The 19869-nt window shown below is 41.8% G+C and overlaps 1 protein-coding gene across 2 annotated transcripts in view; it reads right to left on the reverse strand.

The window, feature by feature from the left end:
• The window catches only part of SLC4A8 (solute carrier family 4 member 8), a 95926-nt gene that overhangs the window by 63515 nt on the left and 12542 nt on the right, over nucleotides 1-19869 (reverse strand). For both annotated transcript variants that reach the window (XM_055124967.1, XM_055124968.1), the window contains exons 2-3: nucleotides 15618-15699; nucleotides 590-736 (exon numbers count right to left, since the gene is read on the reverse strand). In XM_055124967.1, the coding sequence (XP_054980942.1) occupies nucleotides 590-736; nucleotides 15618-15699 (229 nt within the window). The remainder of the gene's footprint in view (nucleotides 1-589; nucleotides 737-15617; nucleotides 15700-19869) is intronic.

Here is a 19869-nt window from a genome sequence, read left to right on the forward strand (position 1 = left end):
AAGACAAATCCTGAATGCAGATCAAAATGATTTCTTCCCAGAAAAAGTTCTTTTTTAGGAAGCAGTTTTATGAGGGGAAAAAAATTACCTAAGTCCATTTGAGGAAAATGGCGAGAAATTAGAAATCTAATTAATATGGCCAAAAGTAATAACTAATTCCCTAGCAAATGATTTCATCTACTAATAACTAATTCCCTAGCAAATTATTTCACGGTACTGTTTTTGGAAATTTAAAATACAAAATTTTCAAGAAGATACTTTTTGTTTGTTGTTTTGGGGGGCACATTTGGGGCTAACTCCTGGCTCGGTGCTTGGGGGCCACGTCTGGTGGTATTTGGAACCATGTGGTATCAAGAACTGAACCCAAAACTCCCACATGCAAAGTATGAGACCCAGTTCTCTGAGCTATCTCCCCAAGCCCTCGATGACAATGTTTATTCGTACGGGCATTTCTTCTTGGAAGCAAGTTCTGCAAACTCTACAGAAGGACTAGTGAATGCAGAGCACCTGCCTAATGTCCACCCTGCATTCCCTCTGCCCCACCAAGGCCCCCAGCCACAGATCCCACCCTCTCTCCTGAGGGCGCTACCATGGGCCAGAGCCTCTGGGCCTTCCTCTCCTTGGCTGGCTCCTTTGCCCCGTGCTCGTCTCCGGTGCTTCTGGCCATGGCTTCGATGGTGCCGATGGCTCTGCCGGCCCAGCGGCATCCGAACTCCCACATACAAAGTTCTATGACCTGGAAAAAGGAAAAAAAAAAAAGAGTGGTGATAAAAACTTCTTTACTAAAACAGACTTAGCAAATTTGAGAGGAGAAAAAAAGAATACAGTTCTTCAGCTTAGGTAAAACTCTAGAACAACAAAATTTCAAGGATTTAAGTAATAGAGACTTTTACCTTACACATAACTGCAAACCTCAGAGGAGGATTGTAAAGATTCAAGGAAATAAGTGTGTGAACATAATCTACAAACGTTAAAAATCAATAGAGATGTTACTTGTTGCAATTAAATTTTGATTTTTTTAAGTTCCTAAGCAACTGGAAAAAATTGTTCTATGACAATCAAAACAAGTCATGACAGAGAGACTAGAAAAAGTGGTTAATATGACTCAGTCATGCTAACCATGTGCCTAAAGCAAATGATCTTTTTGTGGCTGTCCTTAAAAAATAATACTAATATTGAGATCCTGGTTTCAATCCCTGGAGCTGCAAAATAAAGAATAAAAAGGAAGACTACATGCTAGAGTGATAGTACAGTAGATAGGACACTTGCCTTGCACATGACCCACCATGGACCAGGACCCCATATGTTCCCATAAGCCACATCAGGAGTAATTCCTAAGTGCTCAGTCAGGAGTAAGCTCTGAGCACCTGAGGACTGCAAAAAACTTAAGCAAGCAAAATTAATATTAATTTTTATTTAAATTAAGAAAATATAAAAAGATAAGGGAAAGAAAATAACTATTTAGCAACTTAAACATATATATGTATATATACATATACATATACATATATGTGCACAGACATATTCTAGATTCAGTTTCCATTGTTTGTGGTCTTGTTTGCTTTTCAGTGGTGCTGGGGATTGAACCGAGAGCCTAACACGTGCAAGGAAGGTGCTTAACTTTGGAGCTACATCCTGGATTTAATTACAGAACATACAATCTAGAATATTATGAGATTGGTTGAAAATCATAAGGAAAGTGAGGGAGAAGTTTTAAATAAAATCATAAGGAAAGTGAGAGAGAAGTATTGCAGGCTTTTAAGGAGGCTATAGTGAGGGATATTAAATGTTGTAAGGAATAAATGATCCATAGCTTTCCTTTCTAATTTTTCCTTTCCTATAAAAAATTACAAAGGTGGCGCGCGCAGGAGGGGGAGACACAATGATGTGTTGTGTTGTTCTGTTGTCTGCGGGCACTCAGGGCAGTTCTCTCACACGCACCGCTCGAGTTCAGTGTTCTCGAACTGCTGTGTAAGGACCGGATCGGGATGGCTTCTCCTTGTCCTCTGCTTCTGTGTGTGCCACTGTGCTCTGTTCTGTCTGTCTCTCTGTCTCTGTCTCTGCAGTCTCTCCTCTCGTCTCTTCTGACCTCTGTCTCTGCTTCTGTGTCTTCTTCTGTCTGTGTTGTCTCCTTCGCTTCTGTGTCTTCCCGTGTGTCTTCTTCTCTGTCTCTTCTGTCTTCTTCTTCTGTCTTCCCTGTCTTCTTCTGTCTCTCCGTCTTCCCCACAGTCTCAGTTTATATAGCAAATTACATAGGGTGGTGACACAAAGGTGGGTTGAACATTAACAAATCAACAAAGAAGGGTAAGACCACTTCTCAGGAGATTAACAAAATCTCATCTAAGGAGATTACTAGGAGATCTGCTCAAGGGTGGGGTCCAAACAAGGGTGTGTCAGGGTGTGAGCTAGTAATCTGCTTAAATAGTTATAGTAAATTTACTTCTAATATTTCTAGCAAAGTCATTCTATATGAGCACAGTAAGAGATATATCAGACTTAAAGTTTGGTTCTTCCTGAGGACATTCACTATATATTCCAGACCACAGTCCAGTCCTCAGGCCAGGTTAGTCTTCCTAACCCCAGCAGGGTCCTAATCTCGTCGTTACTTTTGGATCATGACAGCATTTGTCTATGACCATGCTCTCAACTTATAGTTGAGTATTGTGGTGCTTTGGCCTAGCTCATTTCGAGGCCAGGGTAGCTCACAGCTTGCCCTGGGTCCATTCTGTCCCTTGTCAGGACACTGCTTTTGGGGTGCTAGGAACTAAGGGCAACTGAGTGGAGAAAGCAGATGCCCAGGAGTAAATATTATTGGAGTCAATCAGCTCCCAAGTTACAAAGCATAATATTAACTGTCTTCCTGTGTCCATACAGAAAGGACATTGCTTTAAGGTAAACTAAATTCCCTGTGGCAAGGCCAAAAGGACAAACCCCACGTTATCCTATACTTTCCTATTTCTTCATTGCTTCTGAAGACTTTCTTCCAGTTTTGTTGTTGTTTTGTTTTATTGGAGTTTTTTTTTGAGACTTTTACACATGTCTCACCTGACTTCACTGGCATTCACTTACCAAGACTGAGTCCAGAATCCTTAGCTTTAGGAATCCTACCATCACCAACACAAAGAGCCTTGACTGTCCCACACTTAATCCCAGATACTCGGTACTCAGTCTCGTTCTGACTCCCCACATCTTTCACCACAAAAAGATGTTTCAATCTTTAGTCATTTTCTTCATGCCCATAAGCCTATACACATTTCCTCCCCCTAAGCAGGTCATCTCACTTTCAAGTTTACTGAAAACACAGGCTCTCTTGTGTGAACTCATTCCACCTCACCTGCTCGCTTCTCCCTGGCTCTGCTTCCATGAAAGAGTGTCACCTGCTATGGCTCGAGGATCATACTCCATCAGTTATCCCCAGCCTCTTGCCTCCACCTAGCCCTGTCTCAGCTTTCTCTTCTACAACCATCTTGAGACTCAAGTATTCGGAAAAGAAACTGCCAGTACAGTCCTATTCTCCCAAATTTCTACCTTCTCCTCTACCCTTCTCCACCAAACCACTTTCAGCAACTTCTACCAACCTAGTTCCCTTTTCTCACTTTTCTTTTCTATAACCTCTGCCTGTAGCCACTAAAACTGCCCTTGTTCAGGACACCAAAGACCACTTACTCTTCACATCTCTATCATCTTACATTTCTCTCCATTTAGCTCAAAACCTTTCTCGAGCATCCGTGATGTGCCTGATGGAATAATCCTTTGTCCACTGCTTCCTCCTGGTGCTCCGGTACCACTGTCCTCCCTGGCTCATTTGGCCTTTCTCTGATTATGCTTATCTATCCCATTCACAATCTACATCATCAAAGAAAGTTCCTGGAGTTTGGTCCCTTTTTTCCTCCTTAGTAATATCCACTCTACTGATTTCAAAGTTAATCTCTAGAAATGACCCTGAAAATCTTATTGCGATTTAGCTCACTATTAGCAAATCTACCACCCTCCATCTCAAATCAGGATCATACACATTTCTTCTGTTTCCAATCATCATCATCATCATCATCATCATCATCATCATCATCATCATCCCATTGATCGCTGATTTTCTTGAGTGGTCTCAGTAACATCTCCATTCATCCTAGTCCTGCGATCTTTAGATTTTACCAACAACTTGCTGGTTATTTTTTCTCTGCATCTTATGTATATAAAATGTACATGTATTCATATGTAAGGTATATAACAATGCTTATTTCACCTATCCAGCTATATCAATCTACAGATCTACAAAATGTCTTTTTCACTTAATGCTTTACAGTTTTTCAGTGCGTACATGTAGTGCTGCTTCATTTTAATAGCTGCATAGTGTAGAATTTATGAATAGTATTTTTGTGAGTGTGTAGTTATGAAAGAATTTCAGTATTTCAGCAGAAGGAAACTGCTAAATTATCAGGAATGTGTGTATATATATATATATATATATATATATATATATATATATACATTTGGTAGGTTGCATGCCATATCTGGAAGGCTCGGGAACTATTCTTGGCTCTGTACTTGGGAGTGACCCCTGCTGATGCTCTGGGGACCATATATGGTACCAGGGATTGAACCAGGGTCTGCCACATGCATGGCGGAGCCTTACCTCTTAAACTATTTATCCATCCCTAGGCGTATATATTTAAAATATTTTGAGGAACCAGAAAAGTAGTGTCTTTATGATAAACATATATATAATAGGATATATGAAAAATTTCAAGTTCTTTAATTAATTTTGTGTGATGAATTTTCTTCATCATAATTTTAACAAAAATATGTGTTTAAAATTGACATAACTTAGAAAGCATTATAATGAATCCCTGAATTTAAATCATGAAAAATACTTTTTTATGTGGACTCAAACACATGCTTTAAAGACTATAATTTTTCTTTATGTTGAACATAGTCATCAGTAACAATTTTCTAACTTGCACCTTTTTCTTCAAATAATTAGTAGTATTCTTAAGTGGAAAATGTCCTTTCCGTTCATAGTATCCCTATTTTTTTCCACTTTCCAGGCTTGACGGTTCAGTTACCTTAGATTCCCTTTGTCCCTCAGTGTAACAACCTACAGATTATGGATGTCGAACTTTATCTCTTGTTTTGACAATACCAAGGACCTCCTTCCTATAGTACACACCAAATTAATCCTCCTGAAGTACTATTCTGATCACAGCTATATCCTACAGTCAGGATTATTTCATGCTCCCAAAATTTCAGGCCACAAACTCCTCTCTAATCTTTTCTTCCTCTGGGATAAATAATACATTCCACAGGGAGGAAAGAGGAAAGGCTTCTTAAAGACTATGCAAGCAGCTGAAAGCAATAAATGTAGAAATCAAATATGCACTCAAATTGAACAAACATTATAGGAGATAGAGATCTAGGGATATATATATATATATATATATTCTCCTTTTACACCAGCAATATAATGGCCTAACTTTCACTGTCTCCTCCTCATAGCCTTGGCTGCTGTGCCCACTATTATCTCAAACTCTTTTTCTCTGTCTAAGCCAAAATCCTATTCCACAAATGTGTCAATGCTTTTTGGACAGTAACTTGACTCACTCCTTCAAGATTCAGGGCAATGCCTTCCTTCTTGCTATTATTTCTACTTCCTCAATCAAATGTGCCTTGTCCTTCCTCTAAATCCCCAGAATCCCTAGCTAACAATTTCGTATGCACTTGCTGTATCCTGCCCATCTTGCTTCCCACTATTCATCAGCAGGTTCCAGTTATCTTGCAACTTCAAAAACATAGAATCAAAAACATAGAATGAGCAAGGTGTGATTGCTAAGATGTGGGATTCCAGATGCCTGATATCATCAGTGAACACTATGAAGTATGAAAATAATTAAACTGAATGCCATCTTAATAAGATACCATCTGTTAACAAATAATGTTCCACCATACTATGTTAATATGGTTCTTATAATATGTTACTGAAATCCACTGACTTATTTGTTAAGGTTATCATGCTTTGAGCACACATAACTAGCAAGTTTGGAAGTTTGAGCAACATTTGACAGAATTTCAGAACATGCCACATACAAATTCCACATATACCATAGCTAACTGCCAGGGGTCACAGCAAAACCAAGCTTTGAGTTCTTATTGTAATAATTTCCTTTTTTTTTTCTGTTTCTGTTGCACATTCTGAAATATCACATTTTCCCCCTTATTTCTTCTAAATTTGAAGCAGGAGTACTTGAATTCCTTCCTTGTCATCACTACTTTCTTCTATTATTCTTACTTACAAAAAAATGTTAAAAGGGGGCTGGAGTGATAGTACAGCAGGTAGGGTATTTGCACACAGCCAACCCAGGTTCAATCCCCAGCATCCCAAGCAAGTACCCCCAATAGTGTTCGCTGTGTGCAGAGCCAGAAGCAAGCCCTGAGCACTACCAGGTGTGACCCCAAAACAACAACAAAGTTAAAGGGTTCTGCTATTTGACTTCTTTTGTCTCCATTATGTAATGTTTCAACCTTTTCAGTGCAATGCAATAACTTACTTTCTAAAATACCCACAACACAGTACTAGCCAATAATACATGGTAAATTTAAGAATGTTCAGGGATGACAAAGTGTACTGCTTGTGACTAAGATTATGTTGTTGACAAGTGACTCAGCACATTCAGGCAAAAACAATGTACATAGAACCAGGGAGACAGTTGAACTTACTAGAGGGCATGCACTGCATACAGGAGCCTTGGCTTAGATTCCCAGCACTGTATGGTCTCTCAATACTTCCAAGAATGACCTTTGGGGCACCCCAGAGGGGGAGGTGGATGAGAGCCCTCCCTGCCCCAAGGGACCCAGCCCCGGCAGCCAATCACCACCACATTCAAGGCCGCTCCCCACACGCTGGTGCTGAAACTCACATATGAGTGAACATATTCCTGGACCGCAGGACCACAAAAGCCACGAAAGCAGCCACTCGACATATCACAAGACACTCCCTACCCATTCTCCATAATTACCACACCATATGGGTAACCCACATCTGATGGGGTTCAGACAGTAGACAACAAATCATTTTCAGATATATGTACCAAAGCTCACATCACCCAAACTTTAACAATATGTTAGTGATATCCTATAGAACGTATCAATGGCTCCTACCAAAATAGAACAATCTTCACACTGTTTCCTATATGAACACTTATTTGTAAGCATGTTCAGCAGTTCTTCATAACAGACAATACAAAATATATTCTTTTAGTTATGTTTTGGGACAGGGATTGGGGCTTGGGATGGAAACATCCCGAATTTGGTGGTAGAAAAGTGTAATGGTGGTGGGACTGGTGTTTGAATATTAAATGTAATCAAATATTGTGAACTTATAAAATAAAAAAAATTTTTTTAAAAAAAAAGAATGACCCTTGGGCTGTGAGCTTTGAGCCAGAAATAAGCTCCAGCACTGTTGTGGCCCAGAAACCATAAATAGAGGATGTACTATACATACTACCACTTATACAGAGCATCATGGGCAGTGCTGACCTGCTCCATCCTGCTACTTGATCCAGGCATGCCAAGTGTTCAGCAGAAGTAACCTTCCCACAGGCAGAGAATTTCTGTACACCAACATTAGTCTGTGAAAACCACTGCCCTAGATGGTTCTGCTCTGCACTAGGCAGGCCTGAGGTTCCCGTTGATGGCTCTACAGAAAGTAAAGTGTGGTGTGATGGCTCCTTCTCTGAAAAAAATGATTTGGGTTCAATTAGTTTCCACAAACATAAGCCAACTACAGTGCCTTTGAAACAACTACTTTTTTGAAACACCAGAAATAGGAAGAAATGAAAAGAAACCCCAGTTGGGGTCAGTCAGAGCTAAAAATGACCAAGTGACTGTTAGAAAACCAGGCATAAGTTTCTAGGCAGGAACTGAAGCAAGGACTTATATTTTCTCAGTCAGCAGAAAAGATAAGATACAAATCAACACTAGGAAATGGCAGCACCAGTAAAATGTATTTTCCTCTAACTACCCTCTGGGAATTTGATTGTTTCACTAAACTAATCCTTAAATGACTTTGCTGACCATTTAAATACTCTTCCATTGACACAATTTTTGTCCCTCTGATCTAACAAACCAAATCTCCCAGACTTCACCTTCCTCCACAATTAATTTATTCTTTGTTCTAGTCATTGTGAAACCTACTCGTTGGTTGCTGTGTATAAAGCAAAAATTCACTTAGTAAAATTTCAGAAAGGATGTAATTTTAAAGTAAGTAGCACTGTAGCACTGTGCACTGTCGTCCTATTGTTCATCGATTTGCTCGAGCAGACACCAGTAACGTCTCCATTATGAGACTTGTTGTTGCTGTTTTTGGCATATTGAATACACCACGGGGAGCTTGCCAGGCTCTGCCGTGTTGGCAGGATACTCTCAGTAGCTTGCCTACCTCTCCAAGAGGGACGGAGGAATCGAACCCAGGTCAGCCGCATGCAAGGCAAACACCCTACCCGCTGTGCTATCACTCCAGTCCTTTAAAGAAAATACGTGGTAGAGACTGGCCCACATCCCAAAAAACAAAAGCAACCGGTGTTGGCGTGGATGTGGGGAGAAAGGGACTCTCCTTCACTGCTGGTGGGAATGCTGACTGGTCCAGCCCTTTTGGAAAACAATATGGACGATTCTCAAAAAGTTAGAAATTGAGCTTCCATTTGACCCAGCAATACCACTCCTGGGAATATATCCCAGAGAGGCAAAAAGGTATAGCAGAGATGACATCTGCATTTCTATGTTCACTGCAACACTGTTTACAATAGCCACAATCTGGAAAAAAACCAGAGTGCCCAAAAACAGATGACTGGTTAAAGAAACTCTGATACATCTACACAATGTAATACTATGTAGCTGTCAGAAAACATGAAGTCATGAAATTTGCATATAAGTGGATCAACATGGAAAGTATCATGCTGAGTGAAATGAGTCAGAAAGAAAGAGACAGACATAGAAAGAATGCACTCATATGTGGAATATAAAGTAGCTGAGAGGTACAAGCTTACAATGTTGCGATTTCTGGCAGATATTTCTTCGGACTTAGTTACTTAAATACTAAAATACAGAAATCCAAAACCTTGTGGCTGTTAGTGCAGCCACTCGACCTCATATCTCTTCATTCTCAGCAATGGAAAACAAATGATCAAATGCTTCCTTTTCAGCAGGTCCGACTTTGAGGGGGAGAAACTCCAAACAATAATAGTGAGTTTTTTGTTGAAATATTAAATGTAATCAAAGTAAAGTGAAAGTAAAGTGAAATTTATCAGTTACACAGGCGGGGTGGGGGGCTGTGGAGGTGGGGGGAAGGTATACTGTGATTCTTGGTGGTGGAATATGTACACTGGTGAAGGGATGAGTATTCGAGCATTGTATGACTGAGACTTAAACCTGAAAGCTTTGTAACTTTCCACATGGTGATTCAATAAAATAATAAATTAATTTAAAAAATAAATAAAGAAAGAAAATACATGGGGGCTGGAGAGATAGTACATCGGGTAGGGCATTTGCCTTGCATGCGGCTGACCCGGGTTCAATTCCCAACATCCCATATGGTCCCCTGAGCACCGCCAGGAGTAATTCCTGAGTGCAGAGCCAGAAGGAACCCCTGTGCAATGCCAGGTGTGACCCAAAAAGCAAAAAAAAAAAAAACTAAAGTAAACACACGTATACAAATACAAAGAGAATTTTTCATGAACTAGGGCTGAATTTTATGAAGCAGGACAGAAAGCACAGGTATGAGAGAAACTGTTGCTGGGGGCTGGGCCTGTCATTAAAGAGTCTTTCCCATGCACCACTGACCCAGCAGACACAGAACTGATAAGCGCATGCAAAAGGGCATTCCACTCCCTCAGACTGCAGATGGACTCAAAGTCAAAAATGACAAGGAGAAATGAATCAATCATGTGGAGCAAATACAAGCCATTTTTATGACCAAGTGACTCATTCTGTTTAAAGCTTATTAGAAGGCACTAAACTTACTTTGGGTTTCAAAATAATCTAGCATTAATCAAAAATAATGATCTTCCAAATTTAAAAAATTCTGAAAAATAAATCACTGCTCTAATTAAAGTAACTGCTCCCTGTTCCTCTGGGCCTAGGAGAGTCTACTGAGGCATATCATGGACTATTAATTGATCTTTGTGAATTTATGTTTAGAAATCTGTTCTAATGTTCACTTTTGACTTTTCCATTTATACAAAAAAGAAAAGAGCAATGTCATTGTTTAATGCATCTTATCTACTGCTGGAATTAATTTGTGCAAACAGATCTACATATACAAAAGTCTCAAAGAATGTCGGGAGGCTAAATCCCAGAAGTGGTTCTGAAAAAGGATGGGGGGATGGTTTAATCATGCAGAATAAATGGTGCAGTGAAGGTGAAGGAAAAGCCAGAGACGTATCTGTAGGCACAGTGCCTACAGGCATACACATGCAATCAGAATACAAGGTACTTATCCTTCTATCAAAGCAATACTGATTTTATTTCATGTTTTCAAAAGATTAAGTCACCCTGAGTGCAGTCTCACGAAATGCCAGGGCTGCCTTCAGAGCAAGTCAGCAACCCAGTCATGGGCATGCCTAGCACATGCACCCTCCCAGTTCGATTCCTGGTACCAGAGTCTCACCATCATCATCAGGTACAGTCCTGGAGGACCCTGAGCACTGAAGAAATGGTCTGCAATCCCCAGGACTACAGGCAGCACAGCATCCTCTGACCTTTGCACCCAACAGCTGGCCTGACTAGCAAAATATCACCAGTGGGGTCCTGGGGCCTCCTGAACACCACTTGGGTGACCCTTTCCCTCAGTCCCTGATAAAAAGCAATCCCAAAGATGAGCTGAGAGATAGCATAGAGGTTATAGCACTTTCCTTGCATATGCAACTGGTTCTGGTTCTCATGTGGTACCCCAAGCACCACCAGGAGTGACCCCTGAGCACAGAACCAAAAGTACATCCTGAGCAGTGCTGTGTATGGCCTATACTCCACCCCAATCCACCCTACCACCATAAAAAAATAAAGTCGTAAGTCAGAGTGGAACCCACAATAAGGCTAACACCACAGTAATTCCCAATTCCTCTTCCACTCTGCAGATCTGCTCTAACACCACATGAGGCCTGAAATGGAGGTACCTATCGCCCTATTTGCCTGTAATGCTTTAAAAACAAAACAAAACCAAAGCAATACTAATAGGAGCCAGCAAGTGAGCTCCAAAGGCTACATCACATGCTTTGCATATATGAGGCTCCAAATTCAATTTCCAGCATCAAACATCCATCTGTCTACCACCATCAGGTATGGGACTGGTGGTCTCAATCACTGCTGGGTGACCCTGGGTGGTCTTCGGCACTACTGGGACTCAGTAGTATCATATCACCAGACCAAGTATTCAACTATTGAATATTCAACTATCAGCCCTGTAGGCTGAGCTTTGCTTAGGAACCCTGAATAGTACTTAAAAGCTGCCACCTACCATATGCTAACATAAATTCTCATTTTCAAAGGTTACACATAAAAGACACAAAAAAATCAATATAGTATACCCTAGCAATGCATTACTGTAAGTGACATTCTTCTGTGGCAAAAGAAGTACATGACATCAACCTGAGAAGGCGTCCCTACTGTAAATTACTCAGCTGAGCTCTGGATGGAACGCAGTCCTCATGAGCCAACCAAGAGAGTATGCTAGGCTTATTATTCTACTTGCAGGTAGAATGTTCCTAAATGGTTACTAATTGTGAGGGCAAAGATCCAATGAGCCAAGACAACCAAATTGAAAGCAACAGTGCCCTCACAGTGGAATGAGAGGGAAGAGAGACAACAGATCAGGGCAGAAGAAAGCATGAAGCCTCCGTATAAAAAATGTTTATATGATGAAGACAGTGTTGAGACTGAGTGGTCAGTGTCTCCCTTGTAAGAAGTGTGGGAAAGTGGAGAGAGCAGAATTCCATCACGGTCCTACTCCACTTTCTATTAGGTAAGATGAGCAGTTTCCCCACATAGAAAAGAAGGATGACACCTAACTAACAGCCTGGACTGCATGAAAACAAAAAGACCCACTGTACAAAATGACTGATCAAATGCCAAACAACTGTCAGTCTCCCATTTCCAAAACCTTTCCTTCTCGTACTTGCTGAAACCAACACTGGTCCTTTCTTCTGTCTGACCAACATAAGAAAACTTGACCTTGATATATCTGACTCCACTGACCTATACAGAACCACCCACACAAGTTCTCATGCTTACAGACCCAGAGGCTGAGTCAGCCAGTAAGCTTTTGCTTTTCTCATTCAAAGGACAAGTTTTCTCTGGGGATTGTTCAACTTTGATGAAAAAAAAAGTCATAGGAACAAGCAGTACAGAGAGAACATTTCACATGCTGTCTCAGTCATTAGAAACTTGCTGTATCATAGCCTTCAACATCATAGGGAAAGCTGCAACGAATTCACAGAGCCTTTTGAGCCAAATGTGGGTTCTCATTAAAACTCCATTGGAGAGAGCTGTGCTACAGTGGGCAGGGCAGTTGCCTTGCAGACAGCTGATTCAGGTTCAATTCCTGGTACCCCATATGGTCCCGAGCACCACCAGGACTGAGCACAGAACCAGGAGTAAGGCCTGAGCACCCCTGGGTATGGCCATCAAACAAAAACAAAATAAACAGTAACAAAAACTCCGCTGGACATGAACCATTCTCGAATAACACTGAGAATCACCACATAACAGAAGACTAGAATCCATGAGAAAAAGAGGAACAATAGGGGAGCACGCACTGGACCTCTGAGAAGCTGAAAGGGGGAAGAGGGGAGAAAGGAGAGCATACTGAGTCAGGGAAGGTAGACAGATCAGCAAAAACATCTCCCCCTTCCTGTTCACTTCAGGGAGGTATTTTTTTGTTTTGTTTTGGGCTTGGGGCCACATCTGGAGACACTCATAGGCTAATCCCTGCTCAGTGCTCAGGTCACCCTCTGAGGTCCATGCGGTGCTGGGGATCAAACCCAGACTTCCCACAACTATCTCTCTGGCCCTCCCAGAAGATTTTATTCAGCTCTGTCTAATAACTCTTAAGGAACATGATACAGGTATATCTTTCCCCTTTCCTTGTTCAGATGAAAACACTAGGTAGAAAATAATGGGAATGGGATAAAAACAGCATTTTTTTAAAAAATTAAGGGGCTATTACCAGTGAAACTCTGCCAAGTGGTGCAGGCCTGAAGGTTTAGTACTCAAGCCCAGCAGTACTTGGAGACCTGGTGGCGTGGAGGAGGAGGGCTATGATTCCTGGGCCAGGTGAATGCCAAGCGTGTGTTCTGTCCCTCTACGTCATATGTGTACCATATTGTGTATTTTAATATTATTTTCTAATAAATTGCTTTTATAATCTTAAAAAATAAAACTAGGGGCTGGAGCGATAGCACAGCGGGTAGGGTGTTTGCCTTGCACACGGTCGACCTGGGTTCGATCCCTGGCATCCCATATGATCCCCCAAGCACTGCCAGGAGTAATTCCTGAGTGCAAAACCAGGAGTAATCCCTGAGCATCGCTGGGTGTGACCCAAAAAGGAAAAATAAAAAATAAATAAAAAAATAAAACTAATGGGGGAAGGTGTTAGGCCAATTCCAGCAGTGCTCAGGGACTACTGCTTGTTTTATTATTTGTTTTGAGGGGGCATGGATGGTGTCATACCTGGCTATGCTCTGGGCTTAATCCTGGACCCTCACTCAGGGATCAGTCCTGGTGGTGCTTGGGGAACTATATGGGTGGTAGAGATCAAGCCAAGGCAAATGCTCTACCTGGTAGACTACTGCTCCGCCCCCGGACTACTCCAGCTCAGTGCCTAGCAACCATTTCTGAAAGTGCTGGCAGGACCAAGTGCAGTACTGGAAACAAAACAGGGTCAGTCATGCATAAGCTGACCCCTATAACTATTGCTCCAGTTCTAAAGAATATTTTTAAAGTATTATATTTGGGGCTGGAATTTATATCAAAATTAAAAACAACTGCCTTGTCTGTGTGAGGTGCTGGGTTTGCTTCCTGGTATACTAACCCCACCAAAAAAGTATCATATTTTCTTTTTTTAACTTTATTTATATAGATCTGGGGAGATGGTACAGTGGGTAGAATGCTTGCCCTGAATGCAGCTGATCTGGGTTCAATCCCTGGCAACCCATTTGGTCCTTGAGCCTACCAGGAGTGATCTCGTAGCACAGAGCCTGGAGTATGCCCGGAGCACAGGCGGGTGTGGCCCCAGGCCCAAAAACAATGAAAATCCCCCCCCCAACTTTTATTAGTATTTCCAGGAAATTGTCAAAAATAAAATAAACTGATCTGAGTACTTCACATTTTCAATAGAACATTAAAAAAATCGGGAGGTCAGAGGATGAGCCATACCCGGCAGTGCTCAGCAGACATTCCTCGTCCTGTGCTCTGGATGCACTAGTAGGGCCTCAAGCAGGGTAAGCCCTATGCAAGGCCATGTGACCTGCCTTCATTTAAAAATATTTTAAATACTTTAAATACTGACTGTCCGATGGCCACCATCTTCCAGAGCCCATTGGACAGTCAGGTACAGGCCAGCAGTGACGAGACTTGGGGCCTCACGGGATAGGGGTGGAGCCGCTCCTTCTCCTGTGCCCCTAAGAGACCCAAGATGCCGCCTACGGACAGCCCCTCTGGCTGCTTCTTAAGCTCCTTAACAGTCATGATCTCAGAGACACACAAACTAATCTTGGAACCCAGCGGCTTTGTGCAGAAATCTCTCCAGACTTAATTATTAAAATTTCAGAATTCCAAGATCTGGAATATCTATGATAGACATCATTTGCTATTTATAGTTGGCAACAGAAAACAAATTGTCTAATGTTGCCTTTTTGGCAGGTCTGAGCTTTGGGGGAAAATTCCAAATAATAATGGTGGGACCAGTGTTGAAATATTGAATGTAATCAAAGTAGAGAGAGAGTAATGTGGAAATTATCTCCATACAGGTTGGGGAGGGGGTGGGATAGGGGGTATACTGGGGTTTTTGGTGGTGGAAAATGTGCACTGGTGAAGGGATGAATGTTTGATCATTGTATGACCAAGACTTAAACCCTAAAGCTTTGTAACTATTCTCATGGTGATTCAATAAATAAATTTATAAAAAAAAAATTAAATAGGCTTTATGGTTTTCAAAGCAGTATCTCATATGCTATTTATTAGATTGTAAGATATGAAACAAGTATTATTAAACTTATTTTTCTTTTACAAATGAATTCATTCATGTTAAGGGAATTAAGGAATTTTTTTCCCTGGGTCTTAACTGCCAGTAAGAAAGAAACAGGTCTCAAAGATAGGTCTAATGACATCCAACTGCCTCTTGTCAATTACCCTAGTAGGATAACAATTTTTCTATGAAGCAAGGTAGCTTTTATTCAACATATCTTGCTTAGAAAGATGTGAGAGGTAAAAAGAGAGGAAACACGTGTTCATGAGAGAACCAGGGCTTCTTCAGAGTGCAAAAAGCAGGCAAAGAACTTAGAGACAAGTGAGTGAGACACATACTCAAGAAAGAACACCAACGTGAAAAGCAAGCCCAGAATAGCAATTCTTACCTTCCAATTCCTCTTTCTCATAGTGAATGTTGAGAATTGTACTGGTCCCACCCTGATCCACCACAGCTTCTTCATCTGGTCTCTAGAGAAACATAAAATAGTCACAATAGTATGTAGACACTCATTAAATAATCCATTTTAAGTACCTGGTATATATCACACTGATAGTAACAGGAGAGAAAAATAAAATGGTTTGCTTGGTTATCAACTTAATATTTGAATCTCACAATAACTCTGAGACACAAGTGGAGCAACCTTTCTTTCTTGTTTTATAAATGAGCAGTCTAGGAAGCTCAGGCCTTCTCGGTAACCTCTCCACATCTTCCAGGGCTTTGGGAAGGCCCAGCAGTCACACCCAGGCCCACCCCCACCCCTATGTAAGAACAACCAGCCTTGTTCCAGACACTCATAAGTAAATCTTGAAAGAGATCAACTAGCCACAAAAAGTTCCCAGATACCTATTCGCAGCTGAGAGCTATGGGGCTATCTTTGGAGGGGTGTGGGCGGGTTCCTGCCCTACCAAAGCCCCTGCAGCCACTCAAGCACCCTGAAAGCACCCCCATGCCTTTACCCAGACTGCCCAATTAAACACTTTGGATTTTCTGGAGCATACAGTCCTGCAACATCTTCAAACTCTGCAACACTGACAATCCAATAGGAGCACACCAGATTGGATGGGATGTAACCTAGAAGCCAACTAATCTCGACTAACAAGAACATTAATGTAGAAGGCTTGACTTGCAACAAGTTTAGTAATCCCTCAGACAAGGACTTAATATCCCCTCGATGAGATACAAAAATTTTCACAATTTTTTTCTATTAAAACTTTTTATCATCCCACTAGCCATTTAGTGGTCACAAATAATATAAAATAAATTATTGTGGGCCTGCTACGGGGGCAGGCTTGATGGGTGGTTGGGAAAATGGAGACAGTGGTGGAGGGAAGGTGCTAGCGGTGGTCGGATTGGTGTTGGAATAGTGAATGCCTGTAACAAATCACCATGAACAACTTTGTAAGCCTTGGTGTTTAAATAAAATGAGGGGAGGAATAAATGAGCAGTCTAAAATAAAAGATACACAAAACATTAATATTGCCCAAAGTCACAAACATAAAAGGCATATCTTTTCATTTCAGATGCCCCACTTTTTCCACCTCACCTATACAATTGTAGAACATGTCGGCATTTTCAACTGGCATCAACCATGTTATCTCATTTGGTACAAACTGTGCTACTTGACCTCTCTTCAGCAGTTGAGCCATTTTTTCCCCTCTGCCTCTTGAAAGTCTCCATTCTACTCCGACCTCTCTGATCACATCTCCTCCTAAGATTTATCTTCCTCTAATCACTGCTCCCAAGGAAAAGCACTCTGCTTTTTGTTTCCTTCTCTTGAGTCCTAAAATTTTTGAGGTAGATTGGACTGTGTGGCTCAGCATTTGACAAACCACTGGAATGGCGCACCTCTAAATCTTTGTGTCTAAAACCAAAGTACTCTTCCTTCCAAAACAGAAACCTAAACCTTTTCTTTTCTTTTTTGCTTTTTGTGTCACACCCAGTAATGCACAGGGATTACTCCTGGCTCTGCATTCAGAAATTACTCCTGGTGGTGCTCAGGGGACCATATGGGGTGCTGGGAATCAAATCCGTGCTGGCCGCATGCAAGGCAAATGTCTACCCACTGTGCATTTGTCTCGCTTCAGCCCCAGAAACCTAAACTTCTTTATTTACTCCTTAGTCCCATTTGAAATTTCATATTTATGTATTCACTTCTACAAGAGGAATGGAGTGTGTCTTATATGCCTTCAACAAAACAATGTCCCATTCCCTTTTGAAGTCCTAGCTTGTAATATTATTTGAATTAACTCTAATTACTCACCCACTCTCTCTTTTTTGTGTGGGAGGGGGATTGCTGAGTCACACCTGGTAGTGCTCATGACTATTTCTGACTCTCAGCATCGGGGTAACACTCAGTAGTGCTCAGGGGACCATGGAGTGCCAGGGATTGAACTCAGGTCTCCTGTATGCTAGGTGGTGCTAAGTGAGTTGAATTCTCTCAGCCCCTCTTTTTTTTTTTTTTTTTGCTTTTTTTGGGTCACACCCAGCGATGCTCAGGGGTTACTTCTGGCTTTGCACTCAGGAATTACTCCTGGCGGTGCTTGGGGGACCATATGGGATGCCGGGGATCAAACCCAGGTCAGCCGCATGCAAGGCAAACGCCCTACCCGCTGTGCTATCTCTCCGGCCCTCTCTCAGCCCCTCTTATCCCCAACTCTTCAGCCCTCTCAGTGATACCAGACATTATTCCTATTATGGAATCTCTCATTTTATTTCCTGAGTACTGCACCAACTCCCTGCTAGCCTCACTCCCACCAGCAGCCAGAACTTACTGAGATTGCATAGATTTCCGTTTAAACATGCTTGAAAGTCTAGAAGTCAGTGGCAGACTCCCTAACACTACCTTTCTTCTGAGTTATGCTAAGTTCCCCAACTATACGCCCTCATGACACTGTAGCACTGTAGCACTGTCTTTCCTTTGTTCATTGATTTGCTCAAGCAGGCACCAGTAACGTCTCCACTGTGAGACTTGTTGTTACTGTTTTTGGCATATCAAATACACCACGGGTAGCTCGCCAGGCTCTGCCATGCAGGCAGGATACTCTCAGTAGCTTGCTGGGCTCTCCGAGAGGGACAGAGGAATTGAACCCGGGTCAGCCTCATGCAAGGCAAACGCCCTACCCGCTATGCTATCGCTCCACTCCATGGACTGGAGCCCTCATAGCTCACTCTACTTTTCATTAGCAATGAAATCTCTCTGCTCACTATGGGAAGAACTATATCTGTCTTTCCCACTGTTTCCCCAGCACCCTACACAGACTTTTCATGTAGTGGGTTCTCAATAAATCTTTGATAAAAGAATGTATATAATGGCACTCAGACTCTCAGAGACTGAATTGTTTTTTAAAATCTGAGAGTATTTCATAACTAACTTATTTTTCTTTTCATATATCCAGCTCCAATCAGGTTCACTGATCCCACATATACTTACTCACATGTCTGATCATTTAACAACTCCATCTCAACTTTTCAGCACACTTCCAGAACCTGCTCAAATTTCTAGCTTACCACTCCAATTTTATTACTTTATAAATACCATCTTTTTTGTTTGGTTTGGTTTTTTGTTTGGGGGCTACCCCCAGGGGTGCTCGGGGATCCCTCTTCACAGAGTTCAGGGACTCATACAAAGTGCCGGGGATGAAGCAGGTTGCCCATATCTAAGGCAAGTGCCTGCCCGCTGTAGGCCTCATAGATACCACCTATGCTCCCAAATAGAGCAGCCTGGACATAAGGCAAGCTGTTTTCTCAATGAGAAGAGTTTTCTTTAAGGCAAATTGAGTAAACAAATTTTAAGGAAAGTAGAAAAAGTATCTACTTACAGTATTTTATTCTTTTAATCAGATTTATAGGGGGCCAGAGCAACAGTACAGCAGTTGGGGTACTTGTCTTGCATGCAGCTGACCAGGGATCAATTCACAGCACCCATACGGTCCCCCGAGCCTACCAGGAATGATTACTGAGTGTAAAGTCAGGAGTAACCCCTGAGCACCCCCAGGTGTGCGTCCCCTCAAAAACAATGATTTGTCACTCATTGCTGAAAGATATCACTGTATCACTGTCATCCCGTTGCTCATAGATTTGTTCAAGCGGGCACCAGTAACGTCTCTCATTGAGAGACTTTGTTACTGTTTTTGGCATATCCAATACACACACGGGTAGCTTGCCAGGCTCTGCCACTCGGGCTCGATACTCTCGGTAGCTTGCAGGGCTCTCCGAGAGGGGCAGAGGAATCGAACTCGGGTCGGCCACATGAAAGGCGAAAGCCCAACCGCTATACTATGGCCACAGCCCGCTGAAAGATAATGTTAACAAATTAACTCAGTTATCTAAAAAAACGGCAAAAACTCATCCTGGTTTTTAAAAAAAATTACCACTGGCTTGTAAACAGCATAGTATATCCTGGCTTTTCTATATGAATTAAACCACAGAGTGGTACTACTGAGACGATAAGAGAAAGCCTCTTTTTATAGAAAAATAAAAGTAAAAAGAATGTTCAAAGCTGGAGAGATAATATACATGGGTTAGGCATGTCTTACAAGTGCTATGACCTGGGTTTAATCCTCAGCACCACATATGGTCCCCCAAGCCCCAATCGGAGTGATCCCTAGCACAGAACCAGGAGCACCACTGGGTGTGAC

This window comes from Sorex araneus, chromosome 2 (assembly GCF_027595985.1).
Source record: "Sorex araneus isolate mSorAra2 chromosome 2, mSorAra2.pri, whole genome shotgun sequence".
Classification (NCBI taxonomy): Eukaryota; Metazoa; Chordata; class Mammalia; order Eulipotyphla; family Soricidae; genus Sorex; species Sorex araneus.